We start from the raw sequence: 26,787 nt of genomic DNA on the forward strand, positions 1-26,787 counted from the left end.
GACCCGAGTTCAGCGGATGCTCCATCATGAACCTGCGTCACCTTTTCCTCTCTGGAACTAAACACACACACTCTTCTCCACCTGTTTCACAATCCACTTTGTTGAGGCAGTTTCCTTTTGTTCGGTTTATTCTTTCACAGCCGCTACTCCCTCTGTGTCACTGTTGTGACTGATGTCTTTTCCATCCTGCTGCCCCCGCTCAATTAAAGAGGAAAAAATGTCCAATCCCTTTGACCTTTACCTTGACTTGCCTGTTTCCACTAAACACACATGAAAACACACAGCCCTGACACGGCTGCTCCCGCTCCTATTTTAGTCAAATCCACCTCCGTATCCTCCCTCTCTTCCAGTCTTTTAAAGGTATGCCAGCTCTTCTATTTCGATATCATGACACGCGCTTACGTAAGAGGGACGTTTGCATATTTAATGGCCTTAAGTGAACATCTGAAGCTGAGTAATGTTTACATTAGACTGATAATGATCTTTTAATAGTCTTTAATCTCTTCTCTGCCCTTTTTTAGAACCCAGAATTATCAGCGAATGCCATTAGAGGGCAAATCAACAATGAGTCAAACGTGCAAGTCAGATTAGTTATATGACTTTATTATAAATTTCAGACGAATCTTCAGACAAACCTCAAGTGCAACAGTTTTAACATGTAAAACAAACATTAAATTACATCAGTGGCTCATTAGTTCTGAAAGTTTTCCTCAGAACTCGTCTACGTTGCTCCTTGTGTCTCGTAGCTGTGTGAGGGACGTCAGCACCTCCTCCGTTGGCCTCCTCCCAAGCTGTTTACCCCGTCTGCTCCTCACACTCACTGTTCCGCTCTCACTCTCCTTATCACCCACCACTGGGTAGAAAAACACAGAAAATGCCTGGAGTCATAATTAAGTATGATAACTTTGAAAGTAATGAATGAGGAGTTGGAGTTTGTGTAGTAGATTAAAGAACAACAGTGGCAGGCTTCAGTGTGTAGCCTCAGCTTTCATCTTTACCAAATATGTAGTTGTACTGAGCCAGCTGAGCCGAGCGGATCTTCTTATTTAAGGTGGCTCCCTCGTCGTCACTGAGATCAGCCATGAAGCCAGCCTCACGGAACTGCCGGACCACCTTAACAGGCGAGGGAGAGACGCTTCTATAAAGGTTTTATCTCTGTAACGTGCTTATCACATTTTAAAGGACAAATGAATGATGACAGCGAGAACGTGTTCTTCCTCAGCTCATGAAATCTTCATCATACACTGACCTGCTTGGAGTATGACGCATTGTTGCCCCCTACAGGAATAACTGTGACCTGCGCCGGCGACAACCACAGTGGCCTAGACGAGGGTGAAACAGAGGTGATGAGTTGCGTTACAGCGAGTTACATAAAAGCAAAAACCAAATGCATCCGACTTAATGTTATTGTTGTCATTTCGCACCATTTCCCTCCAAAGTTTTCAGCCAGTATAGCGATCATCCTCTCCAGGGATCCCAGCACCGCTCTGTGGATCATCACGGGCCTGTGCTCCTGTCCGTCTCGCCTGAGAGAGAGAAGGAAAAGGTTGATCGAGCCAGTGAATGTTGGGTGATATCTTATAAGAATGTAAATCAACATGTATGTATGTTGGATGAATGGTTGTTTGTCTCTCTTTGTTGGCTATGCGATACAATGGCCGGGGTGTAATCTGCCTCCTGCCCAATGTCAGCTGATATGGTTTGGCGACCATTATACAGTGTTTGTTTTCTTTAAGTATCTCTGAGGTTATTAGGTCACCATGTATGACTTAGAAAATCAGTAAGTACACACACAATGTGTTTGCTGGATTAACTAAGAAGAGGTGGTCGTGTTCAGCATTAAGTTGTTACGTCACAAAATGTGCTGTGTCATGACACTAGTAGTTGCAATTACAAATATTTATATCCTTACTGATCTCTGCTAAACTGTGTGATAAAATAATCTTTTACATACAGCAGACTAATGAAGGAAGGAGGGGCAAACAAATGATATAGGCGTTGAAGGCAGAAACATGGAGTGTGATCATCTAAACCAAATTCAATAAAAGACAAACCTTTCATAATGGAGTTAGGCCCCTAAGACGTCAGACTTGAGTGACAAACATGAGGTTTTATCAAACAGACCAGCACATTGTACGAGAGCATGGATTTAAAACTCTGCACATGTAGGAATGTGTAAAGACTCAGAGCCAAACGCTGAAATTTGACTCACCCGACATACTGAAGATCAAATCTGATTGGCAGCTGGAAGTCCAACTGGATCGTGGCACACTGGTGTTGTCGGCCAATGGCATCTCTGATCTGAATGTCAATCTATGAAGAAACAGTGTTTTAGTTTCAGCCTTTGTTTCTCTTTTTCAGCCAAGATCTAGTTCTCTGAGACGCTGCTGATGACAAACCACGTTTAATCTGTACAGACATGAAAACAAATGCGTTGCCAAGACAAGCTGCTAAAAGCCAATTTGGGCTATAAAATCCTATCAACATAACTTAGAGGAAGATGTTTATTTTTACCGAGCATGTTCTTGTGCGTCCCCACCCTGACTTGATTTACGTCCATAGCCCTGGAGCATATTGACTTCTTGTCTGACTAATGTTGAATTGGAATTACTTCTAAGAAAATGAACGTTATGCCCAAATTATGCCAATTTAGGTTTGAAGCAAAAATGTGAGTTATATTTCATTTTGCGAACAACAATTACTGTTGCATTTTGAAGGATTTTACAGCAGAAAGGGAACAGCATCATTTAGATCGAACATTTTTACACTTTTTAAGGATGCTAATATAAAAGTAGACCACCAAACAGTACTTAACAGACAAGAGAAGGAGGGGTGTCAATCTTCTCATTTAATTCTTAAGTATAGTTCACAGATTTTGAACTTTTTGCATTAAATGAATAATATTAGATGATGACCAAAAGGTGTTTGGCTGGTGATTTTTACTTTTTACTTTTGTGTGTAAATCAGTATCCTTTCCAGCATGATTCACTGTCCACTGACCTTTGGTCCGTAGAAAGCTCCGTCTCCTGCATTCAACTCCCAACGTTCACCAAAGTGCTGCAGACTCCTCTCTAGCTGCTGCTCACACACACACACACAGAACATGAAGCCTAGCAAGTGAGTCGGCACAATAGAAAATGTAAAATACATTAGTGATTGTCATGTAGATCCTGATGGTTGTGTATGTGCGTCTGTGAGTGTATGTACTGTATGACCATAATGTCCAATTACACTTAATTGAATCAGCTTTAATTGCCTCTGTGCCAATTTAAAAGGCATCTGTGGGGACTTAAAGATATACATCTACCCAGCAGCCTGACACAGAGCAGCGCTCTGCTGCAAAGTACCACTCGCTTCACTGATTGGTTAAGTAGATCTTATTAAACCATGTTGTTTTGTTTAAATAAGATCTTTTTTCCCGTCCCTGCGATTAACTTGGCTCCTCTCTAGGACTAAGTCTGTGTTCTGGCAGAGCACAAGATGATAAGTGTGTGAGAATGTTTTTGCGTTTACCTGCTCAGCACTGTCCCACTGTTCAGGCTCCCCGAGGCACGGCGTGGGACGAGTAGACAGGAGGCAGTGGAAAGAAAACCCAAACACTTGATATACACTCCTCACAAAGTCCAAACTGGCCACAATCTCTTCTTCCAGCTGGGAGGAAAGAATATAACAAAAGCACAAACAACCAGGAGGAATTAATAATAAAAAATAAGGGGCTCAGGCACAGGAGTCGAGGATTGTGTTCATCTTTCCACCATTTAAGGAAATCTCTGTCTGTGGATCACTTATCATGGACCATACATCTCATCGGCTTCACAGTTTGCATGTATACTTTCAAAGGACCAAGAAAATGCTGTTTCTAATTTGGTGCAATTTGGACATGCGATATGTTCAATATTAATAATATTTGAATTCTTCCAGCAATCTGCAGCAACAACATCTGACTCAAACTTGACTGAACTGTGAACAAACAGGTGAAGAGCTCAGGGCAGCTTCAGGGTAACAAAGACTCACTGTCGGTCTTTACTTCAGAAAGAAAGCTGCAACCAGCATTACCACAGGCCAAGAAAACAGTCCATTCCAAACAGGCAGGTTTAAAACAGGCGCTACACTGGTTTATACTAACTATATTTACTGTAATGCTCTAAATGTTCCATTGGATTAGTATCCATAGTAGTGATTATCATGTGAGGGTTATCTGTGAAGAACAGGATGCAAACCAAGGAGCTAGAGCCGCACAATCAGTATCATGGGAACGTTCCAGGTCTCTCTGTAGGGGATCAGGATTACACAGACTGCAGAGATACACATATGGAGGTGTAATGTTTAAACAGCACAAAGAGCTTCATTCATCTGGGCTAAGGCCTCCAGGAATGTCTGGAGTTATTTGTACAGCCCATCTAATCACTGTGATATGGTTCCACATGTGTCCCATTTACAGCTTCTATCCCAGTTACTGCACCTAGTGCGAGTGTGTGGTCGTCGAGAGATGGTGAATCTGACACAAACCCGTGTTTGCATGTGTTTCGGTGTACCTGCTCAGGTGTGCAGAAGATGTGAGCGTCGTCCTGGCAGAACCGGCGAACACGAGTGAGACCTCCCAGTGCGCCGGAGAGTTCATTACGATGCAGCGCCCCGAAATCAGCCCATCGCAGAGGAAGCTCCCTCCACGAGCGGACTCGCTGCTCGAACATGAGACTAGAAATAACAAAGGAGATTCAGCCACTGCGAAGTCTCTGTAATAACACTTCAGTACAGGAATGCGTGTGTGCGTGTGTGTGTGTGTGTTCACCAGTGTGCAGGGCAGTTCATGGGTTTGAGAGCGTAGGTCTGAGAGCCCTCTGACGTCACAGTAAACATGTTCTCGCTGTAGTGCTCCCAGTGGCCTGAGCGTTCCCATAATGCAGTGCTGTACAGAGTGGGGGTCATGACCTCGGTAAAGCCTCGCCTTTGGTATTCACTCTGTGAGAGGTCAGGAAGGACAATGAGCGACGACGAGTGCAGGACAGAGTCAGACGGTCACACGAGTAATAATCGCAGACTAACGAGAGCAATATCCTGACGACTTATGTGAACATGTTTATCCTCAGGACACAATCAACACAGCACATGTTAATGCATGAGTGTGTGTGTGTGAAACTGATTCTGTTCAAATGGATGTTATTACACTATAAACCCATTGAAGGACGTTTTGGTTATTGGTGCTTAACAGGGCGATCAAGTGTCAGTTAATTAAAAGTGGTTTTATGATTTAATCGGAGGCTGCAGGGGAAATGTTGAACAGGGACCAGTACAGGAGGGATTAGTCTCTGAAATACAGCTTGGAACACAGCAGTAGTTCTACCATAGGTCTACTGGAACTTTATGTTATTTATGTGTTCATCAGTTTACTCAAAAGTGAAGACGGATCAATGTTCAGGTTTTTTCGGAGCAGCTACTCAGATGCAGGTTACATGTTGATCTATTAACACTGACTCAATATATGGTGGTTAAATCGAGGTTTATACAGTATATGATTGTCAGTGCAACTAAATGTTGCGACACTGCCCTTTGTTATTAGCTTAATACGGCTTTAAAAATAATTGTTCTTATCATCTGAACATGAGGATACCTAAATGCACCTTAAGGGGCCTCTTCAGGTTTGTGGGTTTCTTCCCGAGGATTTTGTAGCTCTACTGCTTCTCTCCCAACAACTACACACTCACTTTCTCTCAGAAATCCTTATTGTATGTGATCTTATCTCCAACAGCCATATCGTTGAGTGCATATCTACGTCCAGTCCAACACTGTTATCAGTCTTGTCTTTTTTTTCTTTGTCAAACATTTTGCATGTTGATATAATAACAATTAATGTTTATTGATATCATTGTTATCTCATCATCGTTTCTTTTTAGTCAAGGAACAAAAGGTGGTTCAAACATGTTTTGTCATATTTCTCATTAATGACACTAGTGAGTGCACAGTGACTTCTGTGTGTTCACCTTGATGAAGTCAGTGAGTCTGTTGTAGATGTGGGCTCCTTTCGGCAGGAAGAAGCAACTGCCTGGACTGACGTCATTGAAGAAGAACAGCTCCTGGTCCTGTGCAGAATCAGGCACACAAGATATTTATGACCGGATTACACAAATTTCAACATAAGATTTCCACTTCTCTCTCTTCATCTTGATTTATTCAATTCTCCATATTAAGACTTTGTTTTACTGTTCCGATGCGCCTGTGGTCCCTCCTCCTCGCCTCCTCCTGCTCCTTCTCCCACTCAGCTTTGTCCTTCTCTCCTGGAAAGGCAACGCCAAACAGACGCATCAGACCTGAAGACTCCGTCTGATTGGCCAGGGTGACGGGCGACAGCTGCCATGTTACAGAGAGAGAGAGAGAATACTGAGTGAACAAAGAGGTTGATAGAGAGCGTGGCTGTGAAAGCACTTCTGGTGGATGCCAGTGTGTTTGTAAGAGCATAGAACAGGAAATGGGCTCTGACAAACACAACATCCTGCTGCTGATACTGTATTTCCAGCCTGACTGCCATGAAATTCCAGTCTACCCAGTCAAAGCCCAGTATGGAACACCTCTTTCTCTCTCTCTGTCTGGATCAATAAAGACAAGAAAAATTCCATTTAGCCAGCATGGGTCCCACAGGATGGACGGCGCCAAATGGGCCCAAATACAACAGGTTTTTATAGACTAAATGAGATTAACCCTGCATCGTTGGTTGTGTGGATATTGTTTCAATAAAAAAAGTATTCATTAAAAAAAGCAAAAAATAGGCTCTGGCCAACAAACCACAAGCTGAAATGTGAAACAGCTGATGCATAAGGCAAATAGGAAAGAAGTTGTGAAGTAAATATTCAAGGAAAAAAGAAGTGAGAACACACAAAGTGGAGGACCGGCAATCACACACACACACACACACCTGGAGCATCTTGAAGGCCTTGAGGAAGCCGGTATGTGGGAGGAGGGGGCCGGTGCAGACCCCGATGCTGTCTCCACATCTGTCACACAGAGAAAGAAGAAACAGGTTTAAACATTTCATTCAAGTTTTTGAAAACATGGACAAGTGAGTCAACATCAGGTACGGATATCTCGTGATGACAATTTGAGCATAGACCGTAAGGAGTGATGACAATTTGATCTGTCCTCATTTTTTTCAAAGGGCTGTTTAAAGGTTCAGACTTTTAGGGTTAAGGTTACACTTAGGTTAAGCGTTACGATGAATACAGCCAGGGTAAGGGAATGGGGAATGCATTATGCCGATGAATGTCCTCACTAAGACAGAAGCACAAGAAAGTATGTGTGATTGTGTATATTACATACCTGTATACTGCGACGTTGGGGCCATTCATCTGCTCCTCAACAAGCTGCAGTCTCAAATTACTGCTCTGTAACAACAAAAAACACACAGATTCCTTTATTACTACATATTTATAAAAGGAGAGCAAAGCTGCAGGAGCCCTGACCTCAGTGATTATGTCTTTATAATCACTACTACTCACATCATCATGGGCAACATAGAAAAACACAAGCTGCTACATGTATAGAGCAAAGCAACATGCAAAAATACAGGTCCAGTGGGTAAAATGTATGTGAAAGGAATCTACTGGCAAAAATGCTATATTCAAATAATCCAAGTGATGTTTTCAGCAGTGTCTAGTTTCACGAACTGTTTTCTTTACCCTAAAATCGACCTTTATAATTAAATACTTTATAATAACATCGGGGAAGGGTCCTCTATACAGAGGCTGCCATGTTTTTTACAGTAGCCTAAACTGGACACACTCAACCCCTTTTGAGTTTTTATGACAACTGAAGGCTGCCACAGGTTCTCTCTCATGTTTGGAAGGAGAGGGTGAAGTGGGGAGGGGTGTTCAGCTGCAAAATGCCTCCTCACCACTAGATGTCACTAGATCTTACCAACTGACCTCTACTTGTTTTTTTTTTATGTCTTTAATATATAATTTTCTTCTTAGTCTTTATAAAGGCTGTTGCGCTTGCTTACAAGAAATACACCAGCCCATGATAAATATTAACAATATATACCTCATGCCATATGCCAGAAGGAGTCACATTCCTAGTCAACTATTCAATATCAACTAATATAATGTAACCTAATAACAATTTACATTTTTAGAATCAATCAAATTAAAAGGCAAATGAAGCAAGCAAAAACCCACAAAAGGCCTAAACCAGGTTGATGAAACTGACAGAGCTGATTGGACAGGAGTCAAACTGACTGATGTGAAACGTGTGTATTGGTACTTTTGTGTCACTGACCTGGAAGAGCTCTCGCACCTCGTCTACATTCAGCTCAAGTCTGGACAGAGGGAGTTTGAGAGCTGCCGCTTCCTTACATCTGTCCTCCACATCATGTAGAGACAAGGCACTGGAGGTGGAAACAAATTCAGGTAAAACATCACAAATTGAAAAATCTGCAGCAGGACGACACAACTAAGGAGAGACAACGTGATTATGGGGGAGGAAATGGGGTTGTGTATGTATCTGTGAAATTAACTAATCCCTGCAGGGCAAAATGAGTCAGAGCAGCACAGCAATAAGAAAACAACAGACCATCCCTTGTTAATCAATCGCTTCAAGGAAAATAAACTAAATGTTATTGAAAAAAACCACCATTACTTTTGTATCGGTCGGTTATTCTTATAGTATTCTACTAATGTTCATAGTCTAGGCAGAGCCTGATGATATTGGGACGCATGTTGCAAAAAGCAAAACATCAATGGACATGTTTACAATACAGAAAATATCAGCAATATGAATAGCTCACCTCTTATCTTTCAGATGATCACAGTAAAACCCAAACTCTGACGCGCCTTCTCTGCAAACCTCGGCATCAAAGGCCCCCCCCAACACGCCGCCAAGGACACACGCTGCTGTCCTCCATGCTGCCTGACAAAGAGAGGGGTGTGCAGAGTAGAATTGCTGTTAATTGCAAATATGTGAGCGGCCACCCGGGTGCAAACTGTGCACATTTCTTAACAACTCCTTTCATAATTAAATTAATTAGAATATAATGAACAATATTCAGTGGCATGATTGTCTTTTACTGCTCCTATATTTTAAGTGCACATCATGCGTTTTTACCGGGACTCTTCCCACTGAGGTCAATAAAAATGATTAGGAAAAAAAAGTGGAGAAATAGTTTAGGATAATAAATTTCACCTGAAGCAAAAAAGTGGGATTACCTGTTTCCCCTCTACTGTGTCAAACCCCAGAAGGTGTAGTTCACAGTCTGCCTCTAGGGGCTGTCCAAGCTCCCACAGCTCCCCATTCACCTTACTCACCAGTGCCCCCTTCACCCTGCAGTAATCACATGCAACAACACTGTTATAACACAAAAGCTTTAATAAATATTACAAAATTAAACTTTTCTGCACGAGCTGTGTATTTACCGGACACTCTGAGCAACAAAGAGAGGTGTGGTCACTCCTGCCTTTCCCTTCACCGTCCGGCCATCAGCCAATCGAATGCTGAGGGGTTTCTCTGAAGCTTCCACCCTCTTAATGCCTTGTTTTTCAATGAGCGACTCGAAGACTTGCAGTCGCTCCGATACAACTGGCGATACCTGCAGCTGGACAGAGAAAGATAAGCGTCAAAAGCTGTGGAAAGGAAAAGACAGAGACAGGAGAGGAGCAGAAAAGCAGGTTTTATATACATCATTAAATTTTTTTTTTTAATTTTCACTATGACAAAAATGTAATTGCTAACTTAACCTCAGGTTATATGCTGTATTGTTATAACATGAAAGCATTTGTATTATTCTAGTATTGGAGCAGAGTGAATTATGCACACAAGCCTAATTTTCCCTCATTAATTTTGAGCCTTATCAATAGTTTAAGTCACATATTTCTCTCACTAACACATGGTGTGTGGATCTAATGTTAGAACAACCTGTTGGATTAATGCAAACCTATTAAATAAAAAACTCTAAAGTGAGTCCTCCAACCCTTTAGTGAACTCCTCAGTAGAACAGTTTCAATCAAAACTGAATTGGGACCATGATGAAGGGACGATTTACTGATTGGCTATTGTATTAGACTGCAGACATATTAAACTGGCTGTTGAAATATTTTTTGATACATCAGTATCAACAGTATGACGTGTTCTAAAAGCTAAAGCTTCATCGTTTCCTCACTTAATGGAAGTAAAACAATGCATTAAACAAATATAAATGAATGACATCTTTACACATCAGCTTGGTTTTCCTCTTTGTTTTATCACTAACTCCTTGTTAACATTAAATTGTGTGTAGTACTGACAGTCATGTCCCAAATGACCAGTTTGGAGGCATTTAGCCAAAATATAAATATTTTACATTTGAAAAAAGCGGTGCGGTTGGGTTTATTTATCTCATGTCGAACACAGTAGTTTACTGCATAAAAAGGTTCGGTGATGATGATTCTGCCACTTTATCAATTAAAGGATTATTTGTTTTGTCACGATAAGGTTTGAAAGTAGAGAAAGTCTATCTCAGTTTCACAGAGCTCAAGGTCACATCCTCTGCTCAATCAATGGATCTAACTAATGGACGATATTAACATCAACAATCATCCATATAATTTTCATTAAAAGTAATATAACAAAATTTTATATTGAGCACAGTGAGATGGTTTATCAAATATTTTGTTTATCAAGTGTTTGTCAGTCTCTGCTCATAAAGAGTTGAAAACCACAAACTTCACTCAGGAACAAAAACAATCTGTCTCTAATCCTAAATAGCAATAGGAAAATTATAGTGATAATCAACTGATGTTTTATCATGATATAATTTGTGTCCCTATGGACCAACTCTGTTCCAAAGATATTTAATTTGAAATAATATGAAACAAAACCAAAAAATAAAATAAATCCCACAATCCAAATAGATTTAGTCTTCTGTCATTTGACTGGTTAGTTCAGCTGAACTGTTGCTACAGATAATTACAGAAATGAAACTATAACAAGAATAAGAACAATGTCAATTTAGAACCGACTCTAGATAGATGGTATTTAACAGGGTAGTTTGGTTGGCAATGACACAAAACAACACAATCTGCACAGAGAGCATCCCCACACACACACACAGCAGATGCTAACATTAGCTGTGGCTACTGTACTGCTGTCATAACACAACGCGCACCTGGCTGTACCTCCTGTGCACTCGGAGTGTCGCACACGCTGCCGGTCGACAGACACACAACTGTAACAGATGTGTCACCGCCATCACACACGCACACACACACGCAAACACACAGGTCTACACGCACACGTTCATTTCCAAATCCCCGACATTGCATCCACCGCAAGCGGCCATTAAACCGGAAGTCAGAAAGCAGAGGTGACGTCAGGACGTAAAACCCATGACGCCGCCCTGAAGCAGCGTGCGCGGTCCCGAGTGTTTACGGTCTAGACCAGAGCGCGCCTCCACAGAGGAGCTGCACATGTGGATAAAGCGAAACATCTGCAGCTGGGAGCGAGAAAACCGAGATGTGCACATGAAGAGTCAGAGCAGGAGCGTCACACTGGAGTCAATCTGATGTACTTTCACACAAACATCGCACACACAACCACAAGAACCGTGTCTGTAGTTCACTGATCCTCTAGCGTGTGACCACAGACACACAACAGACACACACACTGAACAGGAGAGACCCTGAGCTCCATGATAGAGCTGCACACAACCTAAGAATAGGTGGATCAATAATTGGAAAAAAACAAACTGAACTCAATTATAAACGTACCATCTACGGCATCCATCTTCACCCTTCAATTAATTTACTAATTTAACCCCCCCCCCCTACCTACAGCAAAGTGCAAAAGTATTCAAATGTGGAATTTAACATCTAAATCTTTTCTGCTTAAGTATTTAAGTTTTCAATTAAATAACTGAATTAAGTTTGTAACCAGATTTCTTCCAAATGATCTGCAATCAGTCAGGAGCACGCTAACAGCTCAGTGTCATGTCCTGGTGGTGCCATGGTAACACTATGACTGTACATAATGGACACTGACCGAAGAGCTGAAGTTACCAGTAAGATGCCACTTGGGGGAGCTACAACACTGAGAAACTGTGTGGTCCCTCTTCATAGTAAAGTGCATGGAATGCATGTGAGGATATGAGACCCTTTTCTCAATGATGCCGTCTATGTAAGCCTTTAACGATCAACATGTATTCAGACGCCCATCAATGAATTTTCATCCCACCGAGACCATTTTACTGCCGTTTTGCCCAGCTTTTCATAAACCCTTGGTGAATTTAAAATCTGGGACTAGTGTGACCATGTCCACAGTAAAATGAAGCTGAATGTACACACATGTACATAGATCCTATATTATAATATAAGCCAGCTACATCTTTTCAAGTGAAAAAAGATCTGCATGAAAAAAGGAGCTTTTAATTTGGCCTCGTGGTGCAAATACAGCAGAAATACGTAAGCACCAGTTTGTTTGTATGATTAACACTACACAAGCATTAAAGCCGCAATAAAACATGTCCATATGTCCAGTGAAGCGGACTCGATGCATGAATGCATTAAGGAGATTCATCCTTGTGTCATATTAATTCAACACTACATTTAGATGTAGCTACACAGCCACTGCTTGTTATTCTTTGAAATGGTGACCGAGGTCATGGCTGCTAAGTTAAGCTAATAGAGCCTGTGTGATAATGAGTAATGCGGTAGTTTAAAACTGACATCAGTAGTTGTTGCAACAAATTGGAATTACATTCCCAGAAAATAGGGTTTCCCATGAACTGTGTGTATTGTGGTGTGCAAATGTTTAGTGGAAACCACAAACTGAGGTAGTGAGAAAAAAGTGAGTTGAGGTCTTTGTAAGAGAAAATAAATGTCAAAAACAGCAAAATTTAGACAGAGCACCGACTGCTTACAGTCAGTAACACAAACAAAATTACAGATATATTAAATGTGTGAGGATAATTGACAGAAGTCGTCCCATTAAAGCACTAATAATAAAACAAAAAACAAAAAAACAAACAAGTCTGCTATATAATACTGTCATGTGTTCTGTAAAAAAAGGATGTATGCGAATTTAAAAGTGTCAAAATACTGCTGCGGAATGTGTGCATCACACCAGAAAGGATTGGACACTCGAAGACCAGTGATATAGCATCATTGATGAGAACAGCAGTAATAGCAACTTCTCAATATACACAGACACACATCTTCAGTCATTTTCAAACAAACTTGTCTTAAGAGGAAAACGTAAAAGATGTTATTTACAAGAGCAATGCAAGTCTTCAGAAGGTGCTGAGTGAGCATAAAGATATTTAACAGTTTTTCTGTGCACACACCAAACTTATGGTGCTTGATAATTAGCGGTTGGATTGTGACTGCAGAGAAGACAGAGAACAGTTTACATAGAGTAGTAACAGACTTTGTGTGACATTCAGTAAAAGATCTCAGAGGACGTGCCAACACGGTGGTGACAAATATCTTTGTTGTTACATTTTTATAATGTATCTGTTTACCAGCTTTACACGGCAACATCTGCAGATGCCCAGTGTGTGTCGATGAAGATGTACTTTCAGGTCAACTTGTGAATGAGCAAAGGAGACACCACACACACACACACACACACACTCCATGATCAGACAAACTCTGGAGATATGAGGCTTGGATAGAAACACTCAGCCTGCACCTCTCACTGTGTAGATACACATCAGTGCAGGGCAGAGAGCAGCATCACGGCAACAGCTCCTGTATAAGACAGCTGCTGACGTCGTGCTGACTCATGTTTGAGTGTTTTTGGGCGAAGCCAAGTGAGCACAAGGGGACTTGGGGGCGAAAGCATGAAAGAAGCAAAGAAATAAATCAGAAGGAGGGGGCCAAAACTGAAATATTTAAAGAAACCATTTTAAAAACAATCCTAACTGGCTCAAATGTAATTTCATGTGGGTGCTGCTGCTAGAAAATTACCACAACTATCTTGTTAAGAAAAACAAAACAAAACACAAAAAAGCGCAAACAAAATAATAATGGAAATGGCAGCAGCTGTGTAGGTTAATGAGAAGTTTCTTGGTGAACAGGCAGAAAATACAGCCCTACAGCGCAGTTAAACTAAGAGAGCGCAATTCAAGACTAATAGTGACCAAATAAAATACCTCCCCCCCAGTTGAGTTGAAACTCTGGATTTTATTCAAGTCAGTACATGTTGAAGCCGAGCAAGAGTGTGGTCCAACCTGAAGTCTCCCCCCCCACCCGCCATCCTCTACGGAGTATCTTGATGACTCGAGTCTAACTTGAAGCGCGCACAGGCAGACATTAATGTTAGAAATAAAAAACAGAATTATCTTCACCCTCCTCTTCTGCGTGGTGGTTTTTCAAAAAGGAGGACAGAAAGGAGCGACAGATAACTGCAGAGAAATTCTTCGGGAGCTAAAAGCTTATCCAAGGCCTCAATCACAGTAAAGACGAGAGGTGCGTGAGAGGTGGTCGTTTTCCTCTAGCCAGAAACAAGAGCTTGAAGAGAAAAAGCTGCATCATCTTAGTTTCCTTTTTTATATTTACAAGCTTAGAAATATACAGTGGGAGAAATAGAAAGGTGAAAAAAGGGTTTTAGCAGGAGAAGAATATTATTTACAGCAGGTTCTCTGGAAATATGAACACGTGTTAACCTCAACTGCGACACAAATCTCATTACTTCAAATGAGAAATACCTTTTTTTCCCAGACAAATAGACGCACTCACACGAAGAAAAAGATAACTTTCAAACCAACATTCATCGTTTCGATTAAACATTTTAAAAGCAATAGTTTGACATTTTTGAAACTGTGATTAGTTTTTTGGGGGGATAAATCTGTCTTTCAAAAATTAAGCTGGTGATAAAATATGATTAGCGTAGCATAAAGACTGGAAATGGGCAAATAGCTTTTATGCTTCAGTAACACTGTTGATCTGCCTGCTGTGAACGAGAGCAAACTTCCTGGAGTCCTGCTGTCGCTGTCGGGTTAGTCAGGAAATCAACAGAGGCTCATTGAAGTCACTGTGCCCAGTGATGAAATGATTCACTGTGAACCACATGTCATCTTGATAGGTCAGTTTCATGTTCCAATACTTTAGAGGCGTTAGTACCTGGATTTATTTTTTAACATTTGGACAGAGCCAGGTAACAATTCCTCCCTTTTCCAGTATTTATTCCAGGCTAAGTTGGTTGTAGCTTCATTTTTAGGGAACAGATCTTCTCAACCAACTCTCAAAAAGAAAACAAATACGCTCATTTAATCAAACTATTGCTTCTCGTTTCTTTTCCTCTGTATCTCACGACAACCATTCCTTTTCACTCTCCGACTCGCTCTCAGGTGGTGTAACTCAAAATTCACACAGGTAGAACATTTCTAGGTATAGTTTAATTTCTGCTTCAACTATCTGTATCATTCCTATTGTTATGTCACTCTTGAACCTAATGAAACTACTTCCTAGTGTGTATGGAGAAATGGGAAGAAGGGACAGATTGAGGGTTGATACACAACACTCTAGCTTGAAGTCTTAGCTGTACAGTTTAAGGACGCTGCCTACGGAGCTGAAGCATGACAATTTAATCAGTTATTTACACATGACTCAAGGTAGTTTTTAAGCTAATTAACAGAGTAAAGATATCTGGGCTCATACCAGTGGGGCTAACACACACACTGCGCCGCTAGATGTGTGGCTTGCACTTCATTCAGCTTGTTATAGACGACCACTTCAGTAGCGGGGGGGTAGGAAGGGTCTCTTCTGCCCGTGATGGAAAGGACCACCTGCGAATGGAGGGCCGTGCCGCTTGCCCCCACGAAATCCCCCCATGTGGTGATCTTGGTTATGGTGGCCCCCCATGTGGTGATCTTGGTTATGGTGGTGGGGGGGTGTACGGCCTCGCAGCAGAGGTCTCTGTGACATGTGACCTGACAGGTTGGGGGGCCGAGAAGTGGGCAAGTTGAGGAGGGGGACGGGGTTGGAGGTTTGGTTGCGGGGCTGAGGTGGAGGACTGGCAGGGGGTTTCTGGAGCGGGGGGGCAGCGGACTGAGGAGGGAGGCGACCGGGGGCGGAGTCGACGGCCGGGGAATTAGGCGTGGAGGGAGAGGTCGTGGAGGATGTGGAGGAGGGAGAGCGGGGGGGAAGAGGTAGATTGAGTGGCTCCTTCACTCTGCCCAGTAGAGGTGGAGGGACACCAGGGGCGCCTGGACGGTGGAGGGGGGGGGCATGGCGTGGGAAAAAAGGCTCTTTAACTGTGCCAGGGCGGGGCATCTTATGGGGCTCACCTAGCAATGATGTCATGAGGGGGGGAGGAGCACCTTTATTTCCTCTGCTCCCAATCCCGCCTCCTCGCTCAACACCGTCGGGTCTGATTTGGGGAGGAAGACATAGGGGACGGTCGAGGGGGACCAAGACTCCTCCCACCATGACGGCAGAGGGCAAGGAGCTGTGCTGTGGTAAAGGGGGGGGAGGGGGTCGGGGTATTGGTGGAGGATTGCTGAAGAAAGAGGATGGAGGAGGGGGACCATGATGGTGGTGGTGGTGGTGTGATGGTGGAGGGTCCGTGTGGTAGGGCATTTGGAACTGAGCTTGGGGAGGGAGGTGTGGGTGAGGGTGAGGATGGCCAGGAGGCGGGTGGAGATGAGGAGGGAGGAGGAGTTGTGGGTGAGGAGGTGGCATGGAGGGGTTCATGTCCTCTGCACCTCCCTGGCCGATGTTAAGAGGAGGCGGGCCAGTGCGGGGTGAGGGAGGCGGAGCTTCCATGTATTCTTCCTCTTCATACCACATCGCTCCTCCTGGCCGGCCGCCAGCCCCTCCTCCTCCTCCTCCTACTCCTCCTCCTCGCCGAGAGCCCCGGCCAATCACGCGGATGCTCTCTACCGTCTTGATGCGCTCTCCAGCAAGGGGCCGATTAGAGTAGCTCAGAGTTTGGATCGGTGCCCCTTCAGTGCAGGGGGACACGAGGGTCTCGATGCGATGGTACTGCCCCTCCTTCCCATTGTCTTCTCTTTTTCCACTCAGACTTCCGTCATCTGAGCCAGTGCTGGTCTTACGAGAGCCTGAAGAGAGTCTCCTCTCTCCTGCTCTGTTGAGGCCCATCATCCTTAACTGGTTGTGTTGTCCATCTTTCTTACCCTTCATGTCATTACTGGGGGAGGAGGAGACCTGTCTCCTCATAATCATGGCTTCATCCTCCTTCAATTTTGTGCTGTTCTTTTTCCCAGCTCCATATCGGGAAGAAGAGGAGCTCAGGAACTCTCCATCGCTGCTGCCTCCTGACGGGGTGATCACAGCATCCCAGGGTTCCTTGCGGTAGGCTGTGGGTGAGAGGTTATGACCTCCAGAAGACCCTTGACATTCTGGCACACTCCCAGGCGTGTCCATGATCTCATCCTGGGTGGGGGTTCCAGCCGCCTCATCTCTCACTGGAGTCCCCTCCACCCCATCGGGACTGGCATCACCTAGAGCAAGACTAAAACCTGGATTACCCTGCAAGAAACTGTTGATTTTCGACTCTAGACTGGGGGGAGAGACAGAAGGAACTGTGGGACGAGGGGGAGGAGGTGGAGGAGGGGACAGCTGTCTCTCTTTTTCCCAGGTTTCTCTGGTTCTTCCAGATGCTTCACGTTTGAGGCTGTTCCCCAAACTGGGTTTTGTTTTTGGGGTCGTTGGGCTGAGTGGGGTTTTAACTGTTGAAGACTCGGGGGAGGTTCTGGTGGGAGGAGCCGAGGAGGTGTTTGTCACACTTTGCAGGAGGGAGGACAAACCTGTGCCAAGATAGAAACACAGGGGGACAGATTAGATAATTGAATATCATCTTTAATTTAAAATACAAGCAGGGTTCCTAGATCTTACCTTGTGTGTTTGTTTTAGACAGAGCATTGAGTATGCCTTCAGGTGTGATGTCAACACGTGACAGGATGCTGGCCAGGGCAGGGCTAGGAGGGGTCACTTTGGAGGCTGCTGATTGGGTAGAGGGGGTGGTGGGAGTCCCAGGAGACGGCCGAGGTGACGAACTAGCTGCTGATAGACAGTCAAGGACAGAGAGACAGAATATTTGAAGCTCTAAACTAAAATCTTATAGCTGTAATCCTGCGCTGCACTACACCATGCAGTGATCATTTCTCAGGTCAGGTAAGACTTCTTCTCATTAAAGAAGGGGGGGGGGCACACAGAATCAAGCTATTTGTACCACATAATTGCCTCATATCACATAAAGTTGTATTGTGTTGAATCTCACTGCACATCAACAGGGGTGAATCACACATTGGTTATTTACTTTATAATATATGCAATGTATCGTATTGTTGGCATTAGGAGTGTGTTGCATCAGGAAGATGATTAAAACCATTTAATGCTACATTAAGGTAAACAATTACGTTTAAACAGAAACCTGCCACTGTTCTGCTCAAAAACAGTTACAACCAATAACTTCCAAAGAATAAAATACATTGTTCTTTCAGAAATGTCCCGTGTGTATCTGTCAGAACTTGACTGTGAATTTAACTGAGTCTCACAATGCCTATGATCCCAGGGGAATTGTTAAATACATGTTAACTATTGATCATTAATTTACCATCTTGTCCCAAACCCAAACAAACCTGTATTCTTCATAGCAGACGTGAGGGAGTTGAGAATGGAGCTGATCTTTCCTAAGTCGACCTTCGCCAGGTTGACTCCCAGCGGGCTGATGGGAGTACTCGGAGCAGAGGCAGAGGTGGGAGTCATTGTAGTCGTAGTAACAGCAGCTGTGTTAGCATTCGTCTTAACAGCCTTTGTAGGTGTAGTTGGAAGCTTTGGGGCCAAATCAGACTTTGTAGCCTTGGAAACAGCAGCAGATGCCTTTTCTTTCTTCTCATCTGTTGAGGACAATAATGCAAAAAGACCTGATATGGTTTAAAATCTAAATCACATCCCTTCAACAGTGCAGACTCGATATGAATAGATTTTTTTAACACTGTAACCTTAGACCTAAAACACTCTGCAGCCACAAACCTGCTGTGGCAGCATCAGATTCTTCATCAGACATATCCATGTCCTCCATATCTCTGTTGTCAATTTGTATTTCTCCTTCATCCATTGCTTTGCCGTCCAGCTCTGGATCCACCTGGGCTCTAGTAGCCACCTGTCCCAGGAAGGGCGAGTCGGAGCCTGTCGGGGAGGGGGCATCTTCAGAGGGAGAGGGGATGGGGGAGTCGTCAGGTCCAGGAAGAGTCGACTTGAGGGAATCCAATTTCCTTTTCAGACTGGCCACACGGTTAGCAAAGGCATTGTATGCCTGAACAGAACAGCAGCAAGAAAGTAAAAGAAACGGAATTAAACGAGAGATATGGAAAATAACGTCTAATTGAACATCTATTGTAATATTTATTCCTTTCTAGGATCAATTCACCAACTTTCCTTACAAAGAAATACAGGAATCATGTCATTACAATACTCACATTGGCCACAATCTTAACCTCCTTGTACTGCATCTCGTAGAAAATGTCTGCATTTCCCAAAGCTTCCAGCAGAGGAGGCCCTGTTATCAACTCTTGGTCCAGGAAGCTGACAAACTCCTGCAGCTTTACACTGCCGTCCTCAACGTCCTTCGCAAACTTGTTCCCTCCTGCCTTGTCTGCAGCAGGAGAATTTGACAAGCAAAGGTTTAATACAAAACAAATTATGTTTCCTTAAAATTATTCAAATGACATTTAAGTTCCTTTACTTCTGTATCAGCCTTTTCACTAAAGCCATATCTACTCTCAATAAGTATATAGTAGTATAATATAGTCTAAAACCAAAACATTCACTAGGCATGCTAGTGATCTCTTGTTTACAGCAGAATATACATTAGGTACTGAATCAACAGCATCAGTTAAAACGCAAATACTTGATACTATGGTAATCCTGAGGGTTAACTGTGAACTGCAACAAACAACTTTCTACTTAAAAAACATTGGCAGAAATCCCACAGACGACATCTACACCTCCCCTACAAATGAGTAATGTCTTATCACATGTCATGAAGAGGTGGGCGCATTAAGAGTCAGTTGTGTTTGGGACTTAAGACAAAGTGCAAAGGACAATGAGTTCATGTTGATGCAGAAATAAGCTTGGTGACATCTGACCTTTAAGTCTCTTGAGGGCCTCTGTGCTGCAGACATCCAGCCTGAGAGCTGCCAGCTGCTTCTCCTTGAGTTCCTCTTCGGCCACTGCTCTCTTGTGTTGCGACAACTGTTCGACAAGGGAGTGAGGCTGGAGAAGAGGAGAAAATTCAGTTTTACAGAGCAACGGTCGACAATATACGATATGCAGGACAAAGCTATTTAACACAACAAAAAACTTACTGTGAACTCGGCTACAATCTTGGACTTCAGCGCAGCTTTGTTGGTAGCTGGGGCTAAAAATAAAATATAAATGTTATATACACTGACAGTTGTTTCTGGAAATAATTCACCATCTAACATTAGTTGGATGCAACTTAAGACAACTGCACTATTAGATTTGATTGACATGATGACAAACTGACTATTTGCAGGTGGAGCCTCTTTTTCCTTCTCCTTTTCCTTCTCCTTCTCCTTTTCCTTCTCCTTTTCCTTTTCCTTTTCCTTCTGCTTCTGCTTCTCTCGGTCCTTTTCCCTTTTGGTCAAGTTGGTTTTGAGCTGGGTGATGAGCTCCTCAGAATACACACTCCTCTGCTCCCAAATTGTTAGGATCCTCTCCACTGATCTTCGTACCTTTATATCCCTGTCATGGACAAATGATGACATAACATGACAACATGTACCAGATGAGCAGATTTGGAATCTTTTTAGCCAGTTATATCCATGAAAATGTAAAACAACAAAGACTTCTAACAAATGGTTAATAACACAGGTAAACACCAACCCTGACTACTTACCTAGTAAGCAGAACCGCATTAGGGAGAACCTCTGCAAAGGATGAACGAAAGACAATGGCGTTCTTTCTTTTGCAGTTTTGTATCACATCATTGGCAAGGTAGAAGAGATTCAAGCGGTGGGTGGTATCAGCTGAAAAAAGCAGAAAAACCAAGACGGTATTAGATAAGGACTGTACATTACTCTGGCGGTCTGATACCGGAATGGTAAGATACATATGACGTAACTGCAAACTGGTTCTTTTGCAGCCAGGGACGTTTGTTAGAAAAATGTCCCACCTCTTCCTCCGTCTCCCCATGTTTGTGTCTGAAATGTCTGCGAATATACTTTACTTGTGGGTATTTGAAATGCAAGTAAGATTTAGAAATAAAGCTAGCCTAAAAAAAAGGTTTTTGCCCAGGCTGTGTCAAAAAATGTGGCAATGAATGAGAAGGAAATGTTTTTTTTTTTTTTTTAAATTTCGTTGGGGTGGCTTGGAGGGGTGTTTTCCTTAAGCAGATATAAATCCCTCAAAATTTGGAGGAAGACATTTTATAGCATGTGGACAATTTGTTTGCTTTACCCACCACTGCTGCTGATTTACAAGAAAGATTGATCTGAGAAGAAAAGTTGGCAAACAAGGTGAATGTAATGTAGAAGGACATGTCCAAAACAAGCACTGCATTTGCTGAATAGTGTTTTCAGAACTGCTGCAGAAAGCAGAGCAATATTAGTTAATATACCTTTGAGTTCTATTAAGAACATCTATAATTTAATCAAAACACTGAAACCTTGCTTGATTCTTTATTCCAATGAAAATACAAGGCTTAACTATCTATTTGTAATATTTAATATTGCTAAGATCAATTAGACTTATATGGAGTGGTTCCTGCATTATATAGCCAGAGCCGCAGACATGCCACAATATGTTAGGTGCAACAAATCCACAGTTCAGTTCAGACCTATATTTCTGAGCTACTAGGTCACCAAAACGTTTCCACACTGCCGACTTGAATGTGCCAATGGAATCTGTTATCTCTGGGTTATTATCTGTCCTGAACTAATTAAGATAACCAAACTATTTACTTGATTATGTTTGTCCCAAAAGATTTTTTTGACACATTTAGTTGGAAGTATCATGAATGATACAATCTTGCTGTATTCTGTTACAACATAAGGAACGTCATTATCAGTGTTTCAGTTTCATGACACCTCAACTCAATGATAACTGTCTTTGTGTCAGCTGGGTTTCATACACAAGCCTTGAAGCATTGGATTAAATTACAGAATAGAAAAGATAAACAGAAGATTGACAAATGAAATAAAACAAACCAGTAAAAACAGACACTCCTAAATCTAAAAATATGTTTCCATGGTCACCTCACTTTAGCATTAGTGAGCCATTGCCATCAAAAGATATACAATGGCAAGGACCGTATCATATCTACTGATCCCTTAAACAGCTCACTGAGACGCCGGATTTGAACAGAATTCAATTACAGACAATAAGCACAAGTGTTGGATTATGTTCTCTGACTTCCGGGAAGAAAATACTGCCTTTTAGTTTGTTTACTGTGTCACATTTGAGCAGACGTCACAGCATCTTATATTCTAAAAGACAACATTAATACCTCAGTAACATCAGCAAGTAGCTACCATTGTTTAAGACAAAAAAAAGTGCCACAATTTCCAAAAGCCACACATGGGCTGGTCACAGATGAGGTAAGTCATACCAATGCAGAAAGAAATTAAGAATCGAAAATACCATTCATCCAACAATATAAAATAATGTACGCGTCTCTACTCCTAAATATCAACATAAATGTTACCCCAAAATATGAGGATTTTAAAATGTAAACACACTTTACACAGTGTTATACCCTTAACAAGCAGGGTCCACTTGAAACAGATTCATAATAATACCTCAAATTAAATGAGAATAAGAAGGAGCTGTATCTAGTGAGGAACAACACAACTCAACATGCACAAACACAGCCAAACACACAATACGTATGACATGTCAAGTGCGATGTCTCATTCAGTCCATACAACAAAGGTTTGTGTCATTTGTGAATGATCGTTGCACTTTCAAAGAATGATTTGTTGCTAATTTTCTCTCTGCTACATTACAAACTGGAAAGAGTCTAGGAGTCTGAAAGTGATTTTTTCTTTTCACAAATGTGAAATGCAATTGCAACGCCAGAGCCTTTGAACAAAAAAGGCTTTCTTCAGCAAAATGACACATGCATAACAAATACTGTAACTATAAATAAATATAAAATATAAATATAAACCACTCCGATCAACATGAACCTATGCTGTACATTATAGGATATTTTTAAATGTCATCTACATTAGTAGCATTACAGGAAGGAAACGGAATCTTCTTTTTTATTATTCCATGTAATTAACATTGCAGTGCCTCATTAGATTATCAATCAATTAAGCTTGTTTACGGAGCATTTACAAAGCTACAACTGTTGCACCTCCAGTATACCCGAAAAAAATATCCCAGAAACAACTGGTGCTGAGTAATGAGGTCATGCTGCAGATATTCACATAATGTCTGACACTCATCCACACATGAGACAAGCTTTTGTCTCTTTTCTGAGCTAATAATTAAGTCAAAATTTGCAATAAAAAATTGAATCACATTCTGAAGCTAAAATAGCTCAGAGTAGAGCACAAACCTCCACCAAGGCCAAACAATAATATGAGAGTGAAAAAATTCACCCCTTAATCCACACAAAAAAATGCCGTACCCCTCCACCAAATTTGGGTATAATCTTGCAAACAAATAAACCAACAAACAGACATGGGTGAAAACATAACCTCCTTGGTGGTGTTGTGAAATAAACGAATATCTCCCTAGAAGGTCGGACAAAAGAAAACCCCTGTAGTCTTGACTGGAAACTGATAGACTTACACCATGGATCACCTTTCTCCCTTTTCGGACATTTATAGAGCATTTTCTGATAGAAAGACCCAGTGGCAATAAATTATGATGACAGATCGGCCCTTGGTTACTTGTCGCTGTTCTCCATCAGAAAACAATGGCTTAGCCAGTGCACAGAAGTTTGTTACATGTTGTCAGCATAAGCTTTTGTCATTCATTGTTTTGTTACCACTGTTGGAGGGGTGGGATTTTCTTGATGGCCGTAGCCACATGATGACTTAACAGACACTGACTATTTAACCAGAAACTCCTTAATGGATATTACAAATCTACTAATTTCAGCACAGAGGCTCGTGATCACACAGATGGTAATATGATGTGTACAGACTGAAGTCCATTAACTGAAGTATCTGATTTGAGACACGGGAAAAACATTTTTTTTATTCATCCTAAACATTGACTAGGTTTTTACCAGCCTCTTCTACATCAACTAAACATTACTCCACCAGAGGAAACTCTTTCCAAACAAAAACGGGAAACTAAACTTCTTCAGCAGCCACTAAGTAAATAAGAATTTTCTTTTGAAACCGAAAACCAGCAGATCAAATCAATATTTGTTTTGTATGATACCAAATTCCCTCTCTTAACATTATATTCCATCCTTTATTGGTCAACATCAAGGCTTACACACCAAACTTTATCAGAAGAATGTGGGATAATTAAAAAGGTTTTTAAAAAATATATATTCTTTTCGGTTTCTAAACACTGCTAAATGCATATGTTAATACCAAGTACTGAGATGATATCAAACATGGTGCAAAATAACCAACTTCAGAAACACTGTATACTGTTAGACTAAGCCATAAAGCTAACTCACAATTTCACTGTATAAAAAAGTGAAGATATGATGACATTGCAGATGAACCGCAGTTCACTCCCCCTCATTACCTTCAATCCACTCAGAAGCAATAATGAAGAACAAGTCCTACAACACACACCACACTAACATAAATCCTGCCGTAATTTAAATTTAAAGTTAGTTAATCTCAACCACATCTCCTTACACAATCTTCATCTCTGGATGTTTTTGTTCTTTTAAGATATCGTCAAAAATACAGTAAATATTGATCACAATGAAATGCTCCGGCTAGTGATTACTGCTAATTTAATAAATGAACATGCATATTACCTCTTACCACTAATTGCAGTATTTTATGGGCAGCATCTAAGTCACAAAACCTCAGATCCCAGACCAGATAAACAATCAACAGATTAATCCAATGATGTCATTTGCAGCTCTACTTGCATTGTTTATTCGAACAAATGCAATTGCTACGTTTTCAGACACACCTGTGATACAGTAAATATAAACTTAGTAACTTTTAATTTCATGCAAAATGTACTAAATTTGGATATATCAGCAATAACAAAAATATTGGACTAATAGTACATTCAAACAACTATCACTCTCTACATTAGATCCACCAACTGGGATTTATTTGAATACCTGTTACAACACAGTTATTAACTATGAACTTAAACTACTTTCCAGAGGCAGAAGAGGTGCTGAGGTCTTAAGTTTTATCATACTGTGGAACTACTCAAGTCTGACTCCTCCATTCAAACTTTTACTAATAACATAACGTTTCAGCATCAAACGATATTTGAAAGAACAAAAGCCACTCAGAATTTTAGAATAACATGTTTTACATATTGAAATACTTTGTGTATCACTTGTATTGTTGCTGGAGGTAAAATAATGGATTAAATTGAATTAACTTTACTCAATATTCCATTGAGTAGCTTATACATTTCCCCCAATGGACAATAACCTTAATAGTATGATGAATCTGTTTGTTTTTAATATTATCTATCTGCATAATGCAAAGTGCCTCTTGCAAACAAAAACATGTAGTAGAATAAAAAGTACTACAATGTCTACTAATCTGTTGTGGGGTAAAACTACAACATGTCAATGAAATGTCAACTACAATTACATTTAACTCAAGTACAATTTTTGAGAACGTGTACTTGGCTATTGGCACCTGCACCATTGATTCTTATTTATATTGCTACTTATTGTCCAGTTTACGAGATAAAATTGAATCAAAGTAAGCAAACGCTTGATATTCAGTGTTTTGGTGTCAGAGCTCCTGCAAGATGCATCAGCAGATTACGATCCGACATTAAACTGGCTTGGTTTACACACACAAGCCTCTCTCTTGATCATCTTCCGATTTTCTAAGGCATTGGATTCGATTTTCTACTTCGGACTTCACCTTGACATCGATTGAATGAGTTGCTTCATGACAGAATCAATCATGCACCACACACATCAAACTGCAAAGCCCCGACTGAAGCTAACACAACACGCTGTGAACACATTTCTCTCAGAGTCACAGTTCCTTGTTTGAGATGTTAGAGAGCAGTGTCGTGCGTGACAATTTATCACAAAAGTGCAGAATCGAGTTGTTGCTTTTTTCGATGATCGTGCACCCAGCGAGGCCCTGCTGTAACCAGGGCTAGCTGTTAGCATTAGCTTAGCTGCATTAGTGGCTATTTCGAGTAGTGATAACGTCAGTGTTGCATTTCGAAGATGCGGTGAATTAACGACCTAAGGAGATAAATCAACATTATTTTGTGACAGACTGTCTCGGTTCCACAAGCAGCGTCGGTGGAATGTCCCGAGCAGCTCAGAAATCGAACGTGAATTAGCCGAAAGTGCGCACGCTAGCGGGTTAGCTTCGGCGGCTATGCTAGCTACTCACATTTCTTGAGCCACTTCATCCAGTGGCGAACGATGAGGTGGTGGTTCCTCTTGTTTTCAATGCACCAGTTGGACAGTCCCTGAATGGCCTCCATGGTGTTGGATACTCCTTGAAACTTGCGGTCCAGAGACGCTTCCATGGCCGCGCTGGATCCTCGGGCTCCGTGGCCGCTCGCAGCCCCAGAACCGGCCGCCATCTTTGCAGCTCGCTGTGCCGATGGCTCGCTGACGGTGATGGATGGAGCAGATAATGTAATGAGAGGACACGCCCCCTTGTCCCACTCCATCGTAAACAACTATATT

At 41.8% G+C, this 26,787-nt stretch overlaps 2 protein-coding genes across 4 annotated transcripts; both read right to left on the reverse strand.

Annotated features, from left to right (window-relative positions):
* Positions 1-587: 587 nt before the first annotated feature.
* On the reverse strand, positions 588-11,301 carry tars2 (threonyl-tRNA synthetase 2, mitochondrial). 2 transcript variants are annotated; one of them, XM_061080430.1, is made up of 18 exons: positions 11,139-11,301; positions 9,402-9,580; positions 9,195-9,309; positions 8,777-8,898; positions 8,269-8,377; positions 7,312-7,376; positions 6,911-6,989; positions 6,202-6,348; positions 5,982-6,080; positions 4,793-4,962; positions 4,536-4,698; positions 3,514-3,651; positions 3,001-3,078; positions 2,213-2,313; positions 1,425-1,526; positions 1,250-1,322; positions 999-1,113; positions 588-853 (listed from the first exon to the last, which is right to left on the reverse strand). In XM_061080430.1, exons 1-18 carry the CDS (start codon positions 11,283-11,285, stop codon positions 711-713), a joined length of 2,145 nt encoding a protein of 714 aa, XP_060936413.1. In that variant the 5' UTR covers positions 11,286-11,301; the 3' UTR covers positions 588-710. The 2 variants fall into 2 exon arrangements, with proteins under 2 accessions (XP_060936413.1, XP_060936414.1); XM_061080431.1 differs by having other exon boundaries at positions 11,129-11,279.
* A 1,645-nt stretch (positions 11,302-12,946) lies between these two features.
* rprd2b (regulation of nuclear pre-mRNA domain containing 2b) lies at positions 12,947-26,681 on the reverse strand. Of its 2 annotated transcripts, none has more exons than XM_061080428.1 (10): positions 26,486-26,681; positions 20,845-20,974; positions 20,473-20,690; positions 20,291-20,343; positions 20,072-20,198; positions 19,403-19,578; positions 18,957-19,239; positions 18,563-18,820; positions 17,817-17,981; positions 12,947-17,728 (listed from the first exon to the last, which is right to left on the reverse strand). In XM_061080428.1, the coding sequence occupies exons 1-10, from the start codon at positions 26,679-26,681 to the stop codon at positions 15,693-15,695; spliced, it is 3,642 nt and encodes a 1,213-aa protein (XP_060936411.1). In that variant the 3' UTR covers positions 12,947-15,692. The 2 variants fall into 2 exon arrangements, with proteins under 2 accessions (XP_060936411.1, XP_060936410.1); XM_061080427.1 differs by having other exon boundaries at positions 17,817-17,984.
* Positions 26,682-26,787: the final 106 nt, after the last annotated feature.

The sequence above is a fragment of the Limanda limanda genome, chromosome 11 (genome assembly GCF_963576545.1).
Source record: "Limanda limanda chromosome 11, fLimLim1.1, whole genome shotgun sequence".
NCBI lineage: Eukaryota > Metazoa > Chordata > Actinopteri > Pleuronectiformes > Pleuronectidae > Limanda > Limanda limanda.